Source organism: Malaclemys terrapin, chromosome 16, assembly GCF_027887155.1.
Source record: "Malaclemys terrapin pileata isolate rMalTer1 chromosome 16, rMalTer1.hap1, whole genome shotgun sequence".
Classification (NCBI taxonomy): Eukaryota; Metazoa; Chordata; order Testudines; family Emydidae; genus Malaclemys; species Malaclemys terrapin.
Window position 1 is genome coordinate 30,106,468 of NC_071520.1, and position 19,773 is coordinate 30,126,240.

The 19,773-nt window shown below is 55.3% G+C and overlaps 1 protein-coding gene across 4 annotated transcripts in view; it reads left to right on the top strand.

Annotated features, from left to right (window-relative positions):
• The window catches only part of FAM222A (family with sequence similarity 222 member A), a 108,746-nt gene that overhangs the window by 44,377 nt on the left and 44,596 nt on the right, over nt 1-19,773 (top strand). For 3 of the 4 annotated variants that reach the window (XM_054006951.1, XM_054006952.1, XM_054006954.1), the window contains one exon: nt 11,312-11,443. In XM_054006951.1, coding sequence (XP_053862926.1) covers nt 11,362-11,443 — 82 coding nt within the window. In that variant the 5' untranslated portion in view covers nt 11,312-11,361. Of the gene's footprint in view, nt 1-2,716; nt 4,760-11,311; nt 11,444-19,773 lie in introns of those variants that run through there. The other variant, XM_054006953.1, reaches the window with a different exon arrangement.

Consider the following 19,773-nt stretch of genomic DNA (forward strand, 5'->3'; position numbering starts at 1 on the left):
AGTCCAGGTGTTCTGCCCAAATCTCCATTACATTTTTGCCTCCCTAAATTCCCACCTGGCAGTTTCACTTGGAGACAGGATTCTTCCTCGCTTCCTGATTTCAACTCTGTGCAGTGCTGCTGTGAAACAGCTGCCATGTTCCACCCCAGAGGTGGCTGCATTCCACTGATGGGTGAACTTATTTCTGCTTGTAAAGTGCTTTGGGATGCAAGGGCCAATATAAATGAAAGCATCGTTATTACTTAAAAACTTTAGGGCTGCTTCACTTGTCCTTTTTTTCCACTTGTAGTAGCTCCTGCTCATGTTAATGTGACTTGGTTGTGACTATCCACTGCTTCCCATATCCCGGTCCTCCTGAGGTGTGCACATCCCCGTCAGGCCACCCCCTTGACCCATTCTCCTAAAGGGACAGCGTCCAACAAGAGCATTCTGCTCTGTCTAGGTTCTTCTCCTGCCCTCATCACTGCAGCATCCAAGCGCCTTCCAGTTGGGCATTAAATCATGTGACCAGCATCGGTCACGTGTGGTTCGTCCTTTCTCCTTCCCTTTCCAAAGGGGAAGTGGTATGGGAGTTGCCGTGTAACGTCATGTTGGATGTGCGTTGGGCTCGGTGTTGGTATTAGCCCAGCCAGGTGGAAGAACTGCCCCTTGCACTTGGAGTGGAAGGTGGGGAGGCTTGTGCTGATGCTTAGATCTGGGGGCGTTTTGGTCCAGTCTCGGGCCAGCTCCTGAGAAAGCTCTGACTCCTGCCCAGACGAGCTGTACCCTTGTGGGTGGCTGCATTCAGCCTGAGCAGCAGAGTTTTCCCTCTGGCTCTTGGCCTGAAGCTTTAGGTACCTTTTAGGTGTCCTGAGCCCAACCTGTTGAGTGCCTCCAAGATCTGAGTCAAAGCCTTGAGCTTCCCATTGTATTCCATAGGGTCACATTTTCTTACTAGGAGCATTGCAGATGGCTAGAACGGGAAGATGGCTTTTTCCTCTGCTTTTCTCCTTTGTTTTCTTTGTGCATCGGGCAGCACTTTTTGCCGTTTCTCCTGCATTGCAGTGGGCCTGGCCCCAGCACCAGCCAGCTCCCCTCTGCCAACTTCGCCCCTCAACCCTGGAGCATCAAAAGCCTGACGCTGAGACATGGTCCCTAATAGCGGGGAGTCTCCAAGGACGGCTGTGCTCCGGCCGCCTTCGCAAAGGTGCAAGCGCTGGGTGCGTGGGGAGGAAGGGCGCTGGCTCCCTTGGGTGAATTGTGAGGGAAGGACAAGGAGAGAATTGCAATCGGCTTTCCGAGGTGATGGCAGGCCAGCAGAGGTGTGGGGACTAGCACAGTGCAGGGGGGAGAGAGGGCCCTTTGTGTGGGGGAGGAGGTGATATGGTGGCTACTATGCGGCAGCCCTGAAGGCTCAGTGGAGACAGGGTTAGGTGGGGCCTGCAGTTAGGGTTAGCCATTAGTCAGCGTGGGCCAGACCCAGGGAACCTGGATGCCTACACTGAACTGGGCAGGGTCAATGCCTTCCTCTTTATCCCTGGCTCTGTGCGTCCGTCCCTGCAGGGGCAGTCGCTCCGCTGCGCCCGTCTCTGCAGCAACCCCCACACTCCCCAGCCAGGTCACCCCCTGCGCTGTGTTGCGCAGCGTCGGATGGGCTCCTGCACTAGGAGCCTTCGCCCATGAGCTGCTGCAGGCCGGGAGTGCGCGTGGGCCAGGAGGGTACCTGGGCTGGGCCTGCGGCGCGTGCGCTCACGCTGGAGGCGCTGTGAACGTTTCAAGGATGGGGAGATGGGCAGGTCTCCAGGGGGGAGGGGGACTGAGCGTGGCCTGCCATGATCTCAAGCTAGGGTCCTTGCAGAGTCACACGGAGCGTTGTAGCTCAGACCCCTCTGCCTGCATCGAGTTCTCATGCTGGATGGCTAGGGCTGTTCTAATCCGCTTCGCACTCTCCCTTGGGTACCTGTCTGTTCTCCCTCCCCTTAACCTCTGCTCACCTACACGCACGCACAACACTTGCTGGGGGTTTATCACGCTGCCCCGGGACAGCTCTCCCTTCTGGTTCCCCCTGAAAAGGGTCAGCCTGTCGCAGATGTCAGGCGCTTTCCTTTACCGACAAAGCAGGATCCTTGTGGGGGAACTCCGTGGGGCTGGGGCTTACTGGCATGCTCACAGCAGTAAGAGGGAGCTATTACTTCAGCGCCTGCTTTGATCGATCGTCCTCCTGGCTTTTACCAAACTTCAGAGGGTGGTGGTGTGGTGTGTGCGTGCGCGATCTGAAACCTCGCTCCTCGCAGGGCTGTGTAATGAACCCCCCAGTCCCAGCGGAGATCTGCGAGCGAGCGAACAGTCAAGTGCATTCAGTCTCTGAATAAGAAGCACTTCATTCTCTTTTCAAACTGTATAATTTCTGCCTGATTGTAATGGCATATTTTAAAATTACCAGAAATCAAAGCCAGAAAATGGATACTGCTGCTTTTACTGTGAGCTGCATTAACAAGGGATACGTAATGTATGAAATAAAAACACTCCTTTTTTTTTTTAAGACAGTAATAGGAGAAAATTGGTTTTGAAACTGAATAAAAGTCCCTTTCAGAGGAAATCATTTCTTTCAGGGTACCTTTGCTGAAAGGAAAATAGTGAATAATGAAAGGTGGTTACATGATTGTCTTTCATTTAAAGAGAGGCTAGGACAGATGGAATCTCAGCAAAATACAAGATTGGAATAATTGCGTGGTAACAAGGCGCTTGTTGTGAAATTAGTATCTTAAGAAAGTCGTGAAAAGGCTTTTACTCATGAATACTTCATTATTAGTAGAAAACAGCCCAATTTGGGTTCTCCAGACACCTGTTCGGCAGGAAATAACTTCTTCCCATCCCCCCGCCCCAACCTGTCTCTGAAAAGAGTATCATGTTTGCTGAACTTTTCAGCCCAAAAAGTTCTGGGGGAGGGAGACAGCTGAGATTGGCTCTAGAGTCTTGGAGGGCTGTTCTCAAAGGCAGATTGATGCCAGCGCTGAAATACTGGCTCACTCTAACCAACTTGCGGGGCTTTCTGCAGCGCCTGCGGGATGAGCTTTCCCTCCAGGCCCCGGGGCTGGCGTCGGGGTGAGCCCGGAGGCTCATAATGACGAGCACTGGATTATGCATAAATACCAACAGAGGGAAGTTGCTGCTGCCGAACTCCTCCTCCATCATCGCTGGAAGGCCCCTTCCTGCCGGTCGCCTTTCACCGTAGGGAGAGATCCCGTTTATTGCCCCCTCCTTTGTGCAGACATCTCACTTTGGGGACTGCAGGCTCACAAGGGCAGTTAGGTGCAGGGAGAGCCCCAGGCTGACTCCCCCGGGGATGTATGGGGAGCCGGCACAGAGGAACATGCCCCCCAAGGCGACGTTACTCAATGCTGATCAAAGCCTGACGAGGGCCCTTCGGATTGTCCCGCGGCTGGTTATGGAGCCGTGCTAGGAGCCCTTCCCAAGCCAGCGTTAGCGAGGCCAGGGAGCACAGGGGAGGTGTTATGCGTGGGGAGGTCTGGCGGGCTCCGGAGGGTCGCACAATAAATGGAAGCTAGTCCCGGCTCTAACTAGCCTGCGCCGTGCTTAGAGCAAGGAGGGGGGTTTTGTCCCGTGAGCTGCATTTGGGCTGGCAACCTGGCTGGGGTTAGGGCTTGATCCTGTTTTAATGTGGTCTCTGTTAGGGTCAGTAGATGGTCTCCCCCACTGCTCCAATCTGCCTCCTGAAGGGCAGTGTGTGCTCCCACCTGGGGAGGTAGCGGGTTGAAAGAAGGCTGGGAACGTGGGATTTTGGCAGCCGGTTTCCTTGAATGCCGGTTTTGTGTCCTTAGCTCCCAGTCATCTCTGGCACTTCCAGGAGGCACCAAGCTTGGTTGCGATGAGCTGTACGGGCTTCAGTCTAAGGCGCCCTGTTCGGCCTTGCTAAGGACAGGCTGACCAAGCAGCTGGCAGAACAATGCTGTCCTCTGTGCCCAAGTGGGAACCTGGGGCAGCAGTGCAGAGCATCCCTTCCCAGCCTGTGGGACTAGCCAACCAGCGCCTCGGCCTGGGCAGTCTGTGACCCTCCCTGAGGGAAGCCAGAGCCGGCTGGATTAGCTGGGTGTAGGCCAGAGCACGGCTGCACTTGAAGGTTTTGCAGCAGTGACACCGGTAACAGGTGGTGGTTTCCCTTCCCCATGTCGCTGCCTGGCTCCAGAGGTGGGGCTGAAGGACGAATCTGAGGGCACGTGTCCCGGAGAACCAGTTCCCACTTTATCATCAGCCCTGTCTGCATCTGCCCTCTGCTCAGAGGGCAGGAGTTACAGTCTACTCTGCAGCCTGCCTTCCCACAGGGGAAGAGAGCTCGGGGGAGGCAGGGAGCGAGCAATCCGCAGGTGCCCAAGATCGTTTGTCAGTTCAGAGACGAAAGCAAGCGATTTCCAAGAACGTCTGTCCATTGTGCTCAGGAAAAAGATATTTCTATAATTGCTCCGACACAACCGGTAACCAGTGCACTGCAGCCAAAGCAGATTGAGCGGCTATTCCGGCTTCAGCCACCGTGAGGGGGAAAGTGTCTACATCGGGGGCCGGGGGGGAGGAGGGAAATCTTCGTGGACAGAGGTGATCTGCAGGTCTGGTCCCAGCAGAGGAAGGTCTTCCCTTTGTATCCCAGCTGGACGGGTGCTTCCCTCGACAGGAGGCTGATTGGGGCTTGCCTAGCTGGCCTGGGAGCCCCCTCGGAGCAGGCAGCTCCTGCAGTGACCTGAGACACGTTGATGTACAATAGCAGGTATTTAGGAACCATTTCCTGGGTCAGCCGGCTCCCTGTTCAGCCAGGGCACGCTCCATGTTGAGTCTGTGCTCGGCTCGTGAGCAGATTGGAAAAGCCCCCGGGGGCAGTTCAAGGGTGGTGTGTGTTATTACTCGGGAGTGAGTTCAGGGAGCGCAGCCTGCTCTGGGGGTCCTTCGAGCATCTCCAGGCAAGCGTCCCTGCACGCTGCCTTCCCAGATAGGTCTCAGCTCCAGCCCCTCTGGGGGAATGGGGGAATTGAGTCTCTCTGGGCCATTCATTCCTGGCCATCTCCACTGATGCCACCCGCCAAGGGGCCAGCTGTGGTGATGGTCCACGGCATGTCCGTAGCCGTCTGCTGGGAAATGGACCCTGCAGCTCATTTCACAGCCATCAAAGGACGATGCGTTTCTGGCACTGCCGGTCCAGGCTGCCCGAGGAGCAATGACCCACCATTTAAAGGCTCCAATCCCCTGAGCCTCACTCTGTGTCCTCGACGTAAGCAGGTGCACCGTCGCTGGCACGTCCGGCCTGCAGGCCGGTTGTGTATGGCATGATGTGCGTACAGCCAGGTCACGGTACCAGAGCCATGGCCTGAGGTAGTGGTGTCACGACAGGATGCTGGCCTGACTGTTCTGTGATGTGGCAGGACACAGGGCCGGGCCCGCTAAATCGGACAGCCTGTAATTATGCAGGCTGTGTATGGACAAACGTGGATAGCAGGACATGTGCAATACAAATAACATGTATGTGGCATGTATGTAACTCCCGTGTGTTCCGTCTATTTGTTCCTCACGCTGCAGCAGAATCCAAGAGCCGAAGACGAAATAATGGGAACAAATGCTGTGAAAATGAGAGCAACCTGCCGCTCTGCCCTCATTTGCTCCTGCCTGTTCTGTTAGGTAGCAGAGATCTGCCAGGTTGTCAGGCATTTTTTTCCCCTGGCTCTCAGGCAACTCAGTGGGTCAGGCTGTGCCTGGAATACTTTACTGAGCTTCACTCTGACTGCAGCTAACTTCATTCCCGGCCGTTGAATGCAATCATGGATCCAGGCTGCGAAGAGAAGTCCGCTCTTTGGCTGCTGCGTCCTGAGCTGCGGGAGAGTTCAGAAGCTTGTGATAGCATTGTGTCTGAACAAGCGGTGCCCTCCGTATCACGTCAAACCCCAGCCCGGATGACTCTGTTTCTTAAAGGAAAGGCATTTTTGCAGCCGAGAAAAGTCCTAGTGTGACTGTGCTGCCCTGCTCCCCACAGGCACACCTACGCACGTGGATCTCGCACAGCTCCCGTGCACACCCTCGTGGATGGGTGTGTATGTGCGAAGTTCTCAAAGCTGCCATTTTAATTTTGGGTGTTTCCATTTTTGGGTGCCCAGCTTCAGAAACGTGGGCCCTGATTTTCCATGGGTGCTAGTGAGACCTGGGAATCCAGGCCCTGAGCTTGGAACCTGGCCCGCGGTCTGTGGCTTGCATTGCAGGGAACCAACACCCCAGATGTTCGGAAATTGCAGCTCATGTCCGCTAACAGGATCTGGGCGATGGAGCAGATTTCCCCTAGTGGCACCAGCGGAGCCCTCCATCTGCAGGTCCCATGTGTGTGCTGTGCCTGGGAGCAGAGTGGGTTTGTGCTCCCTGCTTGTCCAGCTGGCAGGTCTCCTGGAGCAGTGCTCGGGTCTGAGCACTGACCGGGTAGAAGGTTCTGTGCAGGATCTATCCTGGAGTCCTTTGCGTGCTCTGAGCCGTACGGAAAAGGAGGACGGAGGAACTTGCCATAAAACGAGCTTGGGCAAAGCTTCGAGAACGCAGTGAAGAGAACAGTTTGTACTGGCCACGGGGGGGGAGAGGAGGGATGAGATGGGAATTCCCTCTCTGATATTGGTCGTTAACAAATCTGTGGCGCTCAGTGCCTAGTAGAAGGAACTCCACTGGACGGACAGACGTGATGTGGGCGGAGGGCTAACTTTATTGCAGAGCACTGGGCGGATTTGGGGGGCAGTTGGTTATGTGGGTGTCTATCTCAGATCTTTCTCGAGGACCTGCCCCCGGGGTCTGAGTCCTGGGCTCGAATGGCCGGGAGCAGCTGAGGTCTGTGGGGTGGGGTTCCCTCGCTCGCTAAGTGCGCGTCGCAGGAGGCCTAGGCTAGGATTTGTGGATACCTCTCGTCTTGTCTCAGGCACCCTCCTCCTCGGCTGCCGTCCGTTCTGGAGGCCCAGGGGGAGGTAGCGGGAAGTCAGGGACAGTGGCAGCGTTCTTACCCGTTCTGATCTAGCTAATGGCATGTCGTTCTCCTTCGTCTCAGCTCGGCTCACACATCCTGCCGGCATGTGATGAAGTGACCAAGCCCTGATGGGCCTTCCCTCCCCCTGTGGGATTATTGGCTGCTTTGGAAATAATGAAAAGGGGACTTGTTCTTCTTCCGTGTCCAGCCTGGGGTTCCCCAGCGTTAGAACTCTCCAGAGCGAGTTCCAGGCCATTTTGTGTCTGTTGGCAGAGTCGTGAGCTTCCCCTGAGGTGGCGAGTGGAGTCGTGTGCAGGAGTTTCCGGTGCCGCATCCGTGAGCCTGCAGGGAGGGTCTCTGGCAGCAGCCCTGGCATTAAACACCATTGCTTAAGTGAGCATCGGGGCCTGGGCCAGGGAAACCCACCCCAGGCTGGTCCGTGAGAGGTTTCCCCTAACATGTGCAGACCAAGGATTTCTGTGGCTGGGGGAGAGAATTCTCTAGCAGCTTCATCAGGAGACAGCGATTGGGGTCTCCTGGGGTTCGGGTCCCCCCCAGACTCGCTGTGTGTCCACTTCCCCTTCTCTGCACCCCACATTCCTCAGCTGTAAACTGCACCCTATTGCACTCGCCTTCCCCCCGGGGCACTGGGTTGGGTTGCCAACTTTGATTGCAGAAAACAGAACACCCTTACCCTGCCCCTTCTCCGAGACCCTACCCCCGCTCACTCCATCCCCCCCACGCTCGCTCATTTTCACTAGGCTGGGGCAGGGGGTTGGGGTGCAAGAGAGGGTGAGGGCTCTGGCTGGGCATGCAGGCTCTGGGGTGGAGCCAGGGATGAGGGTTTTGAGTGGGGAAGGAGGCTCAGGGCTGGGGCAGGGGATTGGGGTGCAAAAGGGTGTGAGGGCTCCAGCTGGGGGTGCAGGCTCCAGGGTGGGGCCCGAAATAAGGGGTTCAGGGTACAGGAGGGGGCTCCAGGTTCCGGCAAGGGGTGAGGGCTCTGGCTGGGAGTGCAGGCTCTGGAGTGGGACTGGGGATGAGAGGTTTAAGGTGCAGGTGGAGGCTCAGGGTTGGGGCAGGGGGTTTGGATTGCGGGAGGGGGCTTATGGCTGGGTCAGGAGGTTGGGGCGCAGGATGGGGTGAGGGGTGCAGGCTCCAGGCGGCACTTACCTCAGGTGTCTCCTGGAAGTGGCCAGCATGTCCGAGAACTGCGCAAAGCCAGGGCACGCAGGGAGCCTGCCTTAGCCCCGCTGCACCGCTGACCAGACTTTAAACAGCCCGGTCAGTGGTGCTGACCGGGTCCCTTTTCGACGGGGCGTTCCGGTCGAAAACCGGGCACCTGGCAACCCCTGCACTGAGCAGGGTCGGCTACTGCTTGTGCGGCACTGTGACTTGTGTGGGTGGGAGGCGCTAGAGACCAGCGGAGGGGAGGGGGGGATTGTTGTTAATTTTACTTTATTACAAGTTACCTCGCAAGTGCGTCAGGGTGTAGATGGTATTTGTCTGTACAGCAGCTGCGTGCTTTGGACGCTGTCTGGATGAAGCTGTGGAGCAGCGGGGCTGGGATAGCGTGCGCTGACCAGCTGGTGTTCTGTGCTGACCTGCAGGGAGAGCCGGGTCAGGTCCTGGTTCTGTGTAAAGCGGAAATACCCAGGTTGAAATGCCGTGAATGGGTGAGAGTGAAACTGGGAAAACAGAACGCATGCACTCCCTGACTCTCGAAAAAGATATTGCATATGGGTGGGGGTGGGGAGGATTTGCGCACACATCACTGCCCCCTGTTGGAGGGGAAAGTGGCGATCTTCTCCGGGGTTATGTGTAAGTGCACAATATACCAAAGAACCCAATGCGTTTAAAGCCGGCTGAGTCCTCTTCCCTGTAGCCCTGCCCGCCCCTTTGCCCTGTCAAGTGGTGCTCCCTGCCCGCCGAGGTCTGGGTTGTGGCGGGTAAGAACGGTCCCCTCTCTGCCTGGAATAGCGGAGATGGGGCAGACTTTCCGTGACACAGCGTTGGGCCATGTGATGTATCGGCTGTGACATCCAGCCGTCAGTAACTTTCAACCAGCGAGAGCAATGGGTCAGAACTTCTCGCTCTGAAGGACAGACTGCAACCCGCTTTTCTTATGCTTCAAGTCAACCTCTACTTGCCCCGTCGGAAGGAGAGCTCAGTCCGGGAGTCACTTGAGGCAGTGAGAGTACATCAGGAGGAATTAGTTATAATTTATGCCTTCCATCTAGGCTCCTGAAGGGGATATACAATTACTGTAGCTCCAAATGTGCAAATCGTTGTTGGGGATGACTTTGGCCTGACCCCTCTGACTCTAGTCAACTAGATTTCAAGGCCAGCCTGAGCTCTGGTGGCAGACGCTGGGACTCGAGTGGTTTTTAATAGGGGCTTTTCCCAATATCCACTTGAAATGGAGGGTTTGATCTAGGCTGGGATCTTAATGGCCAGCTTGCAGGGGAAGTAATCGAATGCTTTATGATGTACTGCGAGGAGATGGTGTCCATCATGCCAGCGTACAATCAAGCAGCCTGTCTCGTGCTGTCTGACATTGGCATCAGCACGTTGCAGGGGTGGCAGTGGGCTGTTCGGGGTATGCAGGCTGCATCCTCAGAGGCAGGATAGGAACTGAAACCCTCTTCTCTTTGGGATCCCTCCTCGGGACCCAGTTGGCCAGGCTACCTGGGAGGAAGTGGCTAGCTAATCATGGTTAGATTGAGGGGCAGGTGGGAGTGGCTCATTGATTTATATGTAAGAATCTTTGTATGTGTCGCTCCCCTCCCTTCGCCCTTTATGTGGGATAGGAAGTTCTTTGGGACAGGAGCTCTCGCTGCCTTTCTGGGTGGGGAGCACGGTCATCATAGCTAGACACTGATAACTTCACGGCCATGTGTGACCCTGGATCCTGGAGATAGCCGTGCGGAATCCACTCAGGAGGCTGGATAATTAATGGGCAGGACATCTTAGAGGCGTTAGCGAGCGGTGTGGGGCGTGCACATTGCCCTTTGCCCCCTCTGTGTGATGTCAGCGTGTCTCACAGCAGATGGGGGGCATCCCTCGCTGATGGGGTTTGATCTGCTCGCCTGGAGTCTGTCCTAAGGCAGCCCCCTGTTATAGGAACTCCAAACACACAGCCCTGCCTCCGGCAGCCCCGGGCCTCGGGTGTCACTGCCAGGGAGGCGTGTGCGAACATCTAGGTAGTTTGCTCGGGATAACTACCAGGCAGTAAAGACCTAGCGCAGACACTGTGCAAGTAGCTTTTACCTCCAAGTAGCTAGCCAAGGTCAACACGATGCTCCCCCCCCATCCCCCGCTCACCTAGCTACATCAAGATAAAAGCTGCAGAGCTTTGTCTCCACTAGGGCTTTATATGTAGATATCTCGAAGTAAAATCACACCTGGGTTGCAGTGAAGGCAGCCAAGGAGCCCAGGCCCTCGGTAACCTGCAGAGCCTTCTGGAGCTGCCGTTGCAAATGTCCCGCTGCACAAGCGTGAAAGTCGCGTGCCAGTGTCCTGTGCCGCCCTGTTGAGGGGATGTTACCTGCGGGGCTGGAGTGGGAACGAAGCAAATATTTTTGGGGGGTAGAGAGGATTTTGGAGCGACAGGGGGTATGAAAAATAAATGTTTTCAGTCTTAAACTACAAATTGTTCAGGTTTTGATTTTCTGTTGGAGAAAACCTAGAATGGGATGAAATTTCCGTGGTGTGTAAGAAAGGTCTTCTCCCATCCAACGTTAACAGGAAATGTATAAACCAGTTGTGGTCACTGGGCTCATAGGCGCCAACTTCTCCTGGCGCTGGTGGGTGCTTGACCCCCGCCGCCACCCCCGGCCCTGCCCTGACTACACCCCTGCACCGCCCCCATTCCTATCCCTATTGGACTCCTTCCCCAAATCCCCACACCAGCCCCACCTCCTCCCCTGAGCTCATCGCGTTCCCGCTCCTCCCCCTCTCTCCCACAGCTTGTTACACTGCGAAACAGCTGTTTTGCGGCGGCAAGCGCTGGGAGGAGAAGCGGGGACGCAGCATGCTCAGGGGAGGAGGTGAGGTGAGCTGGGGCGGGGAGCTTGGCTGCACCCACCAATTTTTCTCCATGGGTGCTCCAGCCCCAGAGCACCCACAGAGTCGGCGCCTATGACTGGGCTTCTGACAAACGTTGCTTTTAATGCACGTCGACCCAGCGTTACCCGCCCATCACACGCTCTCTAGCTCCCAGGCTGGCTTTCCCAGCCACATGCAGTGTTCGTGAGGGGGAGAGAGGCCATGTGACGCTCAGCTGCCATGGCCGATCCCATTTGCTTATTGACGCCTTCCCTTTCTGTCTGTTTGCAGCGTGAGGGTCTCCAGTCGTGACTCCAGCAGCGCTCTCCAACACTTGGACCATGTTGGCCTGTCTCCAGAGAACCCAGAACCCGCCAGCCCAGCACCTCGCATGTCCAAACAAGACCCTGGAGCCGCGGAAGTGTAAGTGCCGGTTGGGACTTTGCCAGGGAGGCGGCAGATGCTGTGCACTGAGAGGGGGCTTCCTCCCCAGTTCATTTCCTGGCATCAAGTTATTCATTGACCTTCAAACCTTCCTTGGCTCTGTCAGGCTTCGTGCTTGGCTGTCCCTTGAGCTGTCTGTTCCAAGCACCCTGTCCCATGGAGCGGGTTAGCCCTGAGGCCCCTCTCTGCCCTGTGCCTCTCCTGCTGGGGGGGATGGAAGGCAGCCCGAGTCCAGTTCCCTTCCTCCCGGATAGGAAGCATTTGCCTACTTGCTGCTTTGATGCTTCTTGTCTCAATGAAAAAGACGTTTCTTTAACTGGTAATTAAAAAGAACAGGAAAATCAGGAGAGGGAGGGGGGGAAAGGAAGGAGACGCGATAAGCGAATTAAATTGAGTCGCTTCGGCTGATAAGTCGAACTTCAGAAAATTTTGCAGCAATGTCTCCAAAGCGCCGTGGCAAACACCTGCTCTGAAGCCTCCTTAAAATATCTCTAACCCACCCTTCCCCCTCCCTCTCCTATAATTACTTTTCCCAGTTTTGCTGTAGCTCTGTTGTTCCTGACGAGCTGGCCTTTCAGATAAGCTGTAAACTAGTTACATTAAAATGGGTTCCAAAAGGTCACTCCAGTAAAGCACCTGTCTCGCGCAGCCTTTGTCTCTCAATCCAAACCATGATTAAATGTATATTTAATGAGCCTGCTTTAGGCAGGCGGGTTTGACCTCTCCGGCTGGGAAAGACACATTAAGATTCTCAAGTGATGAATGTGTGTTTTAAAGAGGGGAGTGGATATTTTTCTACTGGTCTCAGTTGAATTTGTAAGCGTTCCGGGCTGAAGACAAATCAACTACTAAAGCTCCGCTTTTTAGCGTGTGACAGCCCCAAGGTATTTGGTTAATGATCTGTATTTTCCTGGAGACGTATTTTCCCCTACCTGTGCACCCCAGCACAATCAAACCAACTGCTGAATTTGCCGTTTTAAGTCGAGATGGGAAGGGTCTGAAGTGATCAGATGACTGTATCTTTTAGAAAAAACAAGTTCAACCACAGCTATTGGACGTGAAGCAGGAATTAGTTAGGGGAACGCCCATGTTAAGGCTAGATGATACAGTGGGCCCATGTGGCCTTAATCTACAAACTTGTTTGTATTTCTGAAGGCACCTTTCCTTTCAGTTCACGTTCCTCTCTGAGGGCAGGTCTTCACTACCCACCGGATTGGCGGGTAGAGATCGATCTATCGAGTCTCGTCTAGACGTGGATAAATCGATCCCCGAACACGCTCTCCATCGACTCCGGAACTCCAGTTCACAAGAGGCGGAAGCAGTCGATGGGGGAGCGGCAGCGGTCAACTCGCCGCCGTCCTCATGGCTAGGTAAGTCGACCTAAGATACGCCGACTTCAGCTACACTATTCGCATAGCTGAAGTTGCGTATCTTAGGTCGACCCCCCACCTAGTGTAGACCAGGGCTGAGTTCCTCTTGTGCCCCAGAGGAAGATCCTCCCAGTGTTTCCAATAGACTCAGTGGAGAAGGACGCCAGGGGCTCTCCCCACTGAGCATTCAGCTGCTCCCTGTGCCAGAACGGGAAGGTTGCCACCCCCTCTCCTCTCTCGCAGAGCTCTGTCTTGCAGCCCACTGCTGGCTCAGCGTGCGGAGCGAACCAAGCGTGTGTCTGTGCATGTAGACGCTTGCTCAGAGCTTACAGCGTCGCTCAGGTCTTTTTCTTATTACCATCCGGAAGGCAACTGAGTGTTGCTGTTGTAAAACTACTGCTATTTAGTCACGCCTGGATACCGAGCTACGTTTCTTCTGAGCCAGGCTCAGGGAACGTGCGCGCAGGGCTTCAGAGGTTCCCTTCCCCGACTGCCGTGGGACTCAGGGCTAGGGGTGGGCCGGGGGGGTGAGGATGGCTTGTCATTCTCTAATATTGACAACAGGCATGTCTGCAAGCTGTCGTTTGCGAGGGATTCTGAACCATAGAGGCTGATCCTGGGAAACACCCACCAGCCTGCCTAATGCTGCACTCAGTAAAAGGAGGAAAGTTTTTGGAAAGACCATCACCTTCCTCCTCCTCCCATTCGGGACAGAGGGGGCGCAAGGAATCCCGAGCCCCTTCAATGGATCAATTAGTGCACAATCTACTTCGGGTGCTGGCAGGTTCACGAGCAAGGGCTGGGTTCTTCCTGTGTTCTGCCTTGTGGATGTTCAGGCTGGGGGAGGATTCCTTGTCTGAAATGTGTCTAAATTACCAAGGAGCTTTGGAAGTGGGGGAGTTAATAGGCCTTTGTGCACCCGGTCCCGTGTGAGATGTTACCACGTGTCGTGGAATGAGTGAAGTCCCGTGGTGGGGTGACCCGCGGGTCTGAAACATATGCTGCCCTGCTGTTAGTGCACTGAGTGGCAAGTGGAATAACAGAGCGAGCGAAGCGTTCGTGTCGGGGAGAGATCGGGATCAGGTGAATAGGTGCAGTGGCTGGCTGCCCAACATCCGATCCATGCCACAGCTGAATGGGACCTTCCCTGCCTCCCAGGGTTGGGATTGAGCCTGATTCCCTATGAGCCTAAGCCTCACGTGAGCATGTGCAGAGCAGGTGTGAGAAGACCTTGGAGTGATGGTGCCAAGGGGTCCTGCCCTTCTCCCTCTAGAACAGACACAGCAGAGGTGCAGAGTCCCCAGTGTGCGGAAGGGAGAGAGTGGCGTGCAGCCTCCATGCACATCCAGTTCTTGGCCCCGCTGCCGAGGCCAGTAGCTCTGGCACCTGAAGGCCTATACAGCAACGAGTTGCCATGCAGCCGATTCTGGCTGATTTGCTCGAAGGCAACCAACTGGATTTTGCAAATTCAGTGGGAGAGGGACCGTTTTGTGCGTTTTTTTTGACAGCCATGGTTTCGTTGTTAATTATTTATGGCATTTCTTACCGGGCTGGTAACGTCGGTGTGATGCCCAGTGTGAGCAGAGGAGCAGCAGTGGCGTGCGTTGCCGTCCCCAGATGCGAGTATCCCAGTGCTCTCCGGGCACTCGGGCTAGCTTGTGCCGCTGAGTCACTGGGCTGCGTGCAGGTGCAGCTCTGGCCTCTCCGGGGGAAATCTGGGAGGCGTTGGGTGCCGCCTGCACCAGCCCAGACGGAGGGTGCCGCATGCTCTGCTGGCCGATGCCAGGGAGCAAGGCCCCTGTATGGTGGCTGTTGCCCCAGGGTGCTCAGAGGGAGCAGGCAGTGCAGGGACAGCGCTTGTGCCTGATAACTGCATGGGGGGGGAGGCTCTTCACACTCTCCCCTATCCTGGGCCAGCCATGCCAGGCGCACCTGTTTGTCTCTTTGCTTGTAGCATTTTTTGTAGGCCTTGCTTGTCCCTTTCTCTCACTGCTGCTGTCTTTATTGAGCCGGGTTCTCCTCCTCCTGCCCCCTAGCGCTCCCCCCCCTCCCCCAAGTCCGAGGGGCGGGTAAGAAGAGATCCACGGGCCACTGATTCGCTTTATGCCACTTCGGAGCTACTCTGTCCTCTCTCGGCAACAGTCTCCTACTAGCCCACTCCCCCACAATGCACTCGCTGCCTCCGCCCGCCCGCCAGCCAGGTCACCTTAATCAAAGTTTAGCTGACCGTATGTTTCCGCTCGTTATGGGAAAATGCAGCACGCATCTTTTTCTCTCGGCCTCCTGCTATTTCAGATTAAATTGCAGGTGACATCCAGGGCCAGGCATCTGTTTTTGAATATAATTTTCCCCTCTTTATTTATTACACCTGTGGCAAACTGGGAGGGGAAGCTGCCATCAGCCCTGCAAAGCAGAATGAAAGGTGAGCCCGGGCCCCGTGCAGCATGGGGCAGATGAGTCTCCTGCTAAACGCCTGCTTAGGTAATCGAAAAAGATAGCATTCTTTTCCAACGAGCCACAATTTAGAAGTGCCTCTGATTGCTTAATTTGCTCCTGAGTATCTCAGTAATTATCTTTATGGGTCTTATTTCTGTCCTCTGGCACTGTTTCTGTCGATATTAAATGAGTCTGGCGCTCGGCACGGTGGCCGCCTGGCCTGGCACCACTGTGAAATCCTATTATCCTGCCTGCGCCTCTGATTAATTTTTGTATTAATTTCACGTAAAAGGTGAGCTGACTAATGTCCCCGCCTGCGCCGGGAGCTGCGTGTGTCACTGACGTTTCTGGACCCGGTGCCCTGGCCTCCCAGGTGGGGCCCCACCCTAGGGTTTCCCTTCCCCTCTCTCTTGCTGGTTAATTGCTTTTTCTCCCTTTACACTTTTTCCCCATGGCATCTGGAAAGCGACCAGTGCACACGGGCTTCGTGAGTTGCTTAGTTGGTATGGGAGGGCAGTGGGGGGCCTTGGTGGGGTCCCCACTGCTGGGGCCGCTCTGAAATGCAGTGCTGCCGTGTGCGGCGGTGAGCCCGTCTGCCCCGAACCAGCGCAATGGCTTCGACTGCTCCTCGGCCTGTGGCGAGGACTGGTGAGGACGGGGTGGCGGAGGGCTCAGAGCTGTGTGCTACTGGTGACGTTGGGTGTAAATCTGCCCAGACCTCACTCAGGGTCTTACTGGAGCGGGTGGTTCCGAGTGTTGACATAAGGGTTGGGCTGAGGTGAAGCCAGAGAGGCTGGGGCTGGGGAACAGAGCAGGACTTCTCCAGTCAGAGGCTTCCTTTCCTACAGAGGAGAGAAGTGTCTTCTCCAGACCCACGCCACATCCGCTGCGAGATCCCTCATGGAACTTCTTGGGCCTTTGGCCTGCTTCTCATCTGAATCTCCAAGAGCCAGCAATGCCTTCTCCTCCACCTCTCCGGGAGAGAGCCGGAGCTGGATGAGGGGCCCCAGCGCGTGCCAGGAGCAGAGCAGGGCCTGTAGCAGGGAAGGCTGCTGGCTGGTTGAAGGCGTCTGGGCTCTATTTTGCCATCCCGAGTCCTGACTGGACAGTTTCAGACTCGCCACTGCACCAAGGCCAAACCATCTTTCTCAATCTTGGAAAAGCCACCCAGAGATTCTGGAAAAACACAGTCCAGCAAGTTCTGAAACCTCTTGTACCACCACTACCCAGACACGGTGGAGGTTACCAGGGCACCTGGACCACATTGGCCTAGACACCCTTTGTTTCCGCACCCAAGGTAGCCAGAGTAACACGAATCTAGTTACCTGTGAATCTGCTTCATGGAAGCCTTCCAAAATGCCCACCTGTTGTTTGGTGTTTGTGTTACAGTAGCACCTACTGGCCCTGACCAATATCTGGGCCACTCTGGGCTAGGTGCTGTGCAAACACATGGTGAGAGGAAGTCCCTGCCCCCAAGAGCCAGCAGTCTGCAGGAAGAGGGCACGCTCAACAAAGGTCACGCAGCAGAGCCAGGAATAGAGCCCAAGTCTCTTGAGTCCTAGGCCAGAGTCCTGTCCACTAGGCCACGCTGCCTCTTTTTACACAGCTCTGTTGTCTGCTCCTTAGAATCCCCCAGCCTAGGGGCTTCAAGTCCTGGTGCCACAGGTCTAAAGTCTTTGTTCCACCAGGAATCACAAACTTCACTGAGCTGTAAATAAGGCTCTCGTCTGTGGCTGGAGTTTCTCCCTTTCTGAAGATAAGAGGGTTCCACTCACCCACGTTCGTTTCATTGTCTCCCCCCACCCCCCCCCCCCCAGGACGCTATCAAATTTGTTGGCGAACAGCTCCAGTGTGCCTCCCCCCGCAGAGACCCATGCCCGGCAGGTCGTTCTAGGCCTTGTCTCTCCGAGGCAGGAAGATGTTGCTGTTTTCAGTTTAACTCTGACAAATATCCCCTGCCCTCCATGTGCTGTCCCTGTGCTGACTTGGAGAATCTGAATGGCCCCTCACTACAATCAGCGATTCTAAGGAGTGCCTTGGCAGTATGGATCAGACCCACGTTCCAGCCCTGTGCTCCTGGAAACGTTTGGGCACGTGGCTCTCAGAGAGGGGAAGGCAAGGTACCCTTGAGGGGGGACAGCAGAGCTCATCTCTGCTGTGTGAAGAGATGCTTTTCATTACAGCTTCTTCAGTGCTGGGCTCCCCAGCAAGGCTGTCGTGCATGCCCCAGAGCACTGTGGGACATCCTGCAGCCGTGTGGGATTTCGCCCATGATGCAGCTGCTGCAGGCATCGGTCTCCAGCTAGACTTTAAACCAATAATAGCTCTTAAAGCCAGCGCGTTAGGCTGTCGCCCGCCCGTCCCAGCCTCCCTCTGGACCCACAGGGCCACTTATTGCTATCTCTAAGTGTGTTTCCTGTCAGATTTATCGAGCCGCTCGGCCAGGCCCTTGGCGTTGTGGTTTCAAGCTCAGTTCCCTGGGTGAGTGAGGAGGAGGGGGGCTGTTTGCTTTCGGCAGAGGAAAAGTCCTGCATGGACACCCAGCTTTTGGGCAGACAGGAGGGAACGGGGGGGGGGGGGGTCCAGCACAGTGAGCCAATGCCTTGGCCTTCCATATCCTCCCCCAGACCCCCTCTCCGTTTCCTGGTCTTCTTGCAGAGGAGCAGGGATGCGCTGCAAAAGGAGGCATCCTCGGAAAATATCACATCCAATTAACTTCAGCAGGCTGGGCCCCTTTGATTTTACTCTCCTTGTGTTACAGGAATTCTGAGCTTTATTTAAATTATAAATCAAATAATATCCCTCTCAGCTTGGCCAACCCCTGTTCTCCTGCTCTCTGCAGTGATGTAGCAGTGGCTTATATTTAATTAAATGTCACTTGATATGTGCCTTCCGTTAGACGCCAGTGCATCTGCTGCTAGGCCGGGTTGTTAGTGCATCTGCGGTGGTGTGAGCAGGAAGTGCACATCTGTAATTGGTTGGGATCAATATTTAGCTCAGCGTTATGGAGCGCTTCCTGAGCCAGGCGCTCGCTTTCTATTTAAAAAAATAATTAAAAATAGATTCTCAGGGACGCCTGAACTATAGCAAGTGGCGGGGCTGGACAGCTACCAGAACCTCTGAGTTCTAGGTTGCCGGTTCAATTCCGGCCCAGGTCAATAAGGATTGCACGTTGTTAGTATCTGATGGCTGTCTCGTGGGCTGTGTGAAATGAGCTTGTGGTCTCAGTCCCTCACTTAGTAAACAGATCACAAAAGCCACCAAGAAGTAGAGGCTCCCACATCCTATTGAGGCTGCCTGGGTAATTTTAGAAGAGACCAAATGTAATTTCCAAACTGGAGCTGGGCCAGGACATTGGGGCCAACACCTCTGCTCCTGGACAGCACGTCAGGCAGCTTTCAGGGTCAGAAAGACAGTCATGCTATCAACACATACCCCCTTGTCCAGCACTAATGCAAAGGGCAGCCGCGCCCTGAACACAACTTCCTGCAGCAAGTGACTCAGAGGAGAGGCGTCTGCCTGCCATCAGCATTTTAGGGAGCACAGGTCATCCTCTGCCCGCCCCCTTTGGAGGTAACTCTTGGTTGGTTGCTCTGATTGACTCTTGCGGTTGTGTGGTTTCTGAGGATCTGTGGCCATAGCCCGGACACTAGCTTCCATCAGGAGTGGGTGACTGTGACGGTAATTAGTCAAGCAACAGGTTTGACAAGGGGGAATTTACAGTTGTCACTCTCTAAATACTGTGGCCTCTGGGAGGAGGAGAGCGGCCAACCTGCGGAAGGAGGCACTGAGGCTAACTTGCTCTGATAGATAATCTGGTCTTTGGTATCTTAGACCATTTATCAAATGTCTTTAGATGCTTAAAGATGCAGAACGGCACTAGGGACCTATGGTGCTTTTGAAAATGCCACTAGGTACCTATCTGCATCCTTTGGCGCCTGAAGATCTTTGCAAACCTGGCCCCAGAGACTGTTTAGGGCTTTATAGGTCACGTGTGAAGCTGCGGTGTGTATTGCAGTGCAGAGAGGGGCCGGGCACTGGACTGGTTTCTCCCCCGCCACCGGGGGTGTGCACTGATGGGGTGGTGTTCCCTCCGAGCGCCCTGGGCATTGGTGGGCTTGATCACGCAAGGGGATGGTCGGGGAGAATTGGCCTCTCCATGCTGAGAGGAGACGAATCGCAGCCCTGCTAAAATACGTTATGAGGAATAAACCTAAATGAGGGGCCCAACTGCCTCCTTCCTCTGGGCTCCGCATGCGGCTGGCTTGCCGGGGCGAGCGTCGTGCTCTCGGATCTCTGCGCCCAGCACCTCCCTGGATTTGTCTTGAGTGGAGCACGCCCTCGGCTCTGAACGGACCATACGGGAAATCTCAACAGCGGACGCCGCTGAGGAGTCCGCCACATGCTGCTCTGGTGGCTCCGGATCCGAGGAGTGCTCCGTGCGACTCCTGTCCCAACGGGAGCCTTACATCTCCCTGCCCTCGCCCAGGGGGTGCTGTTCAT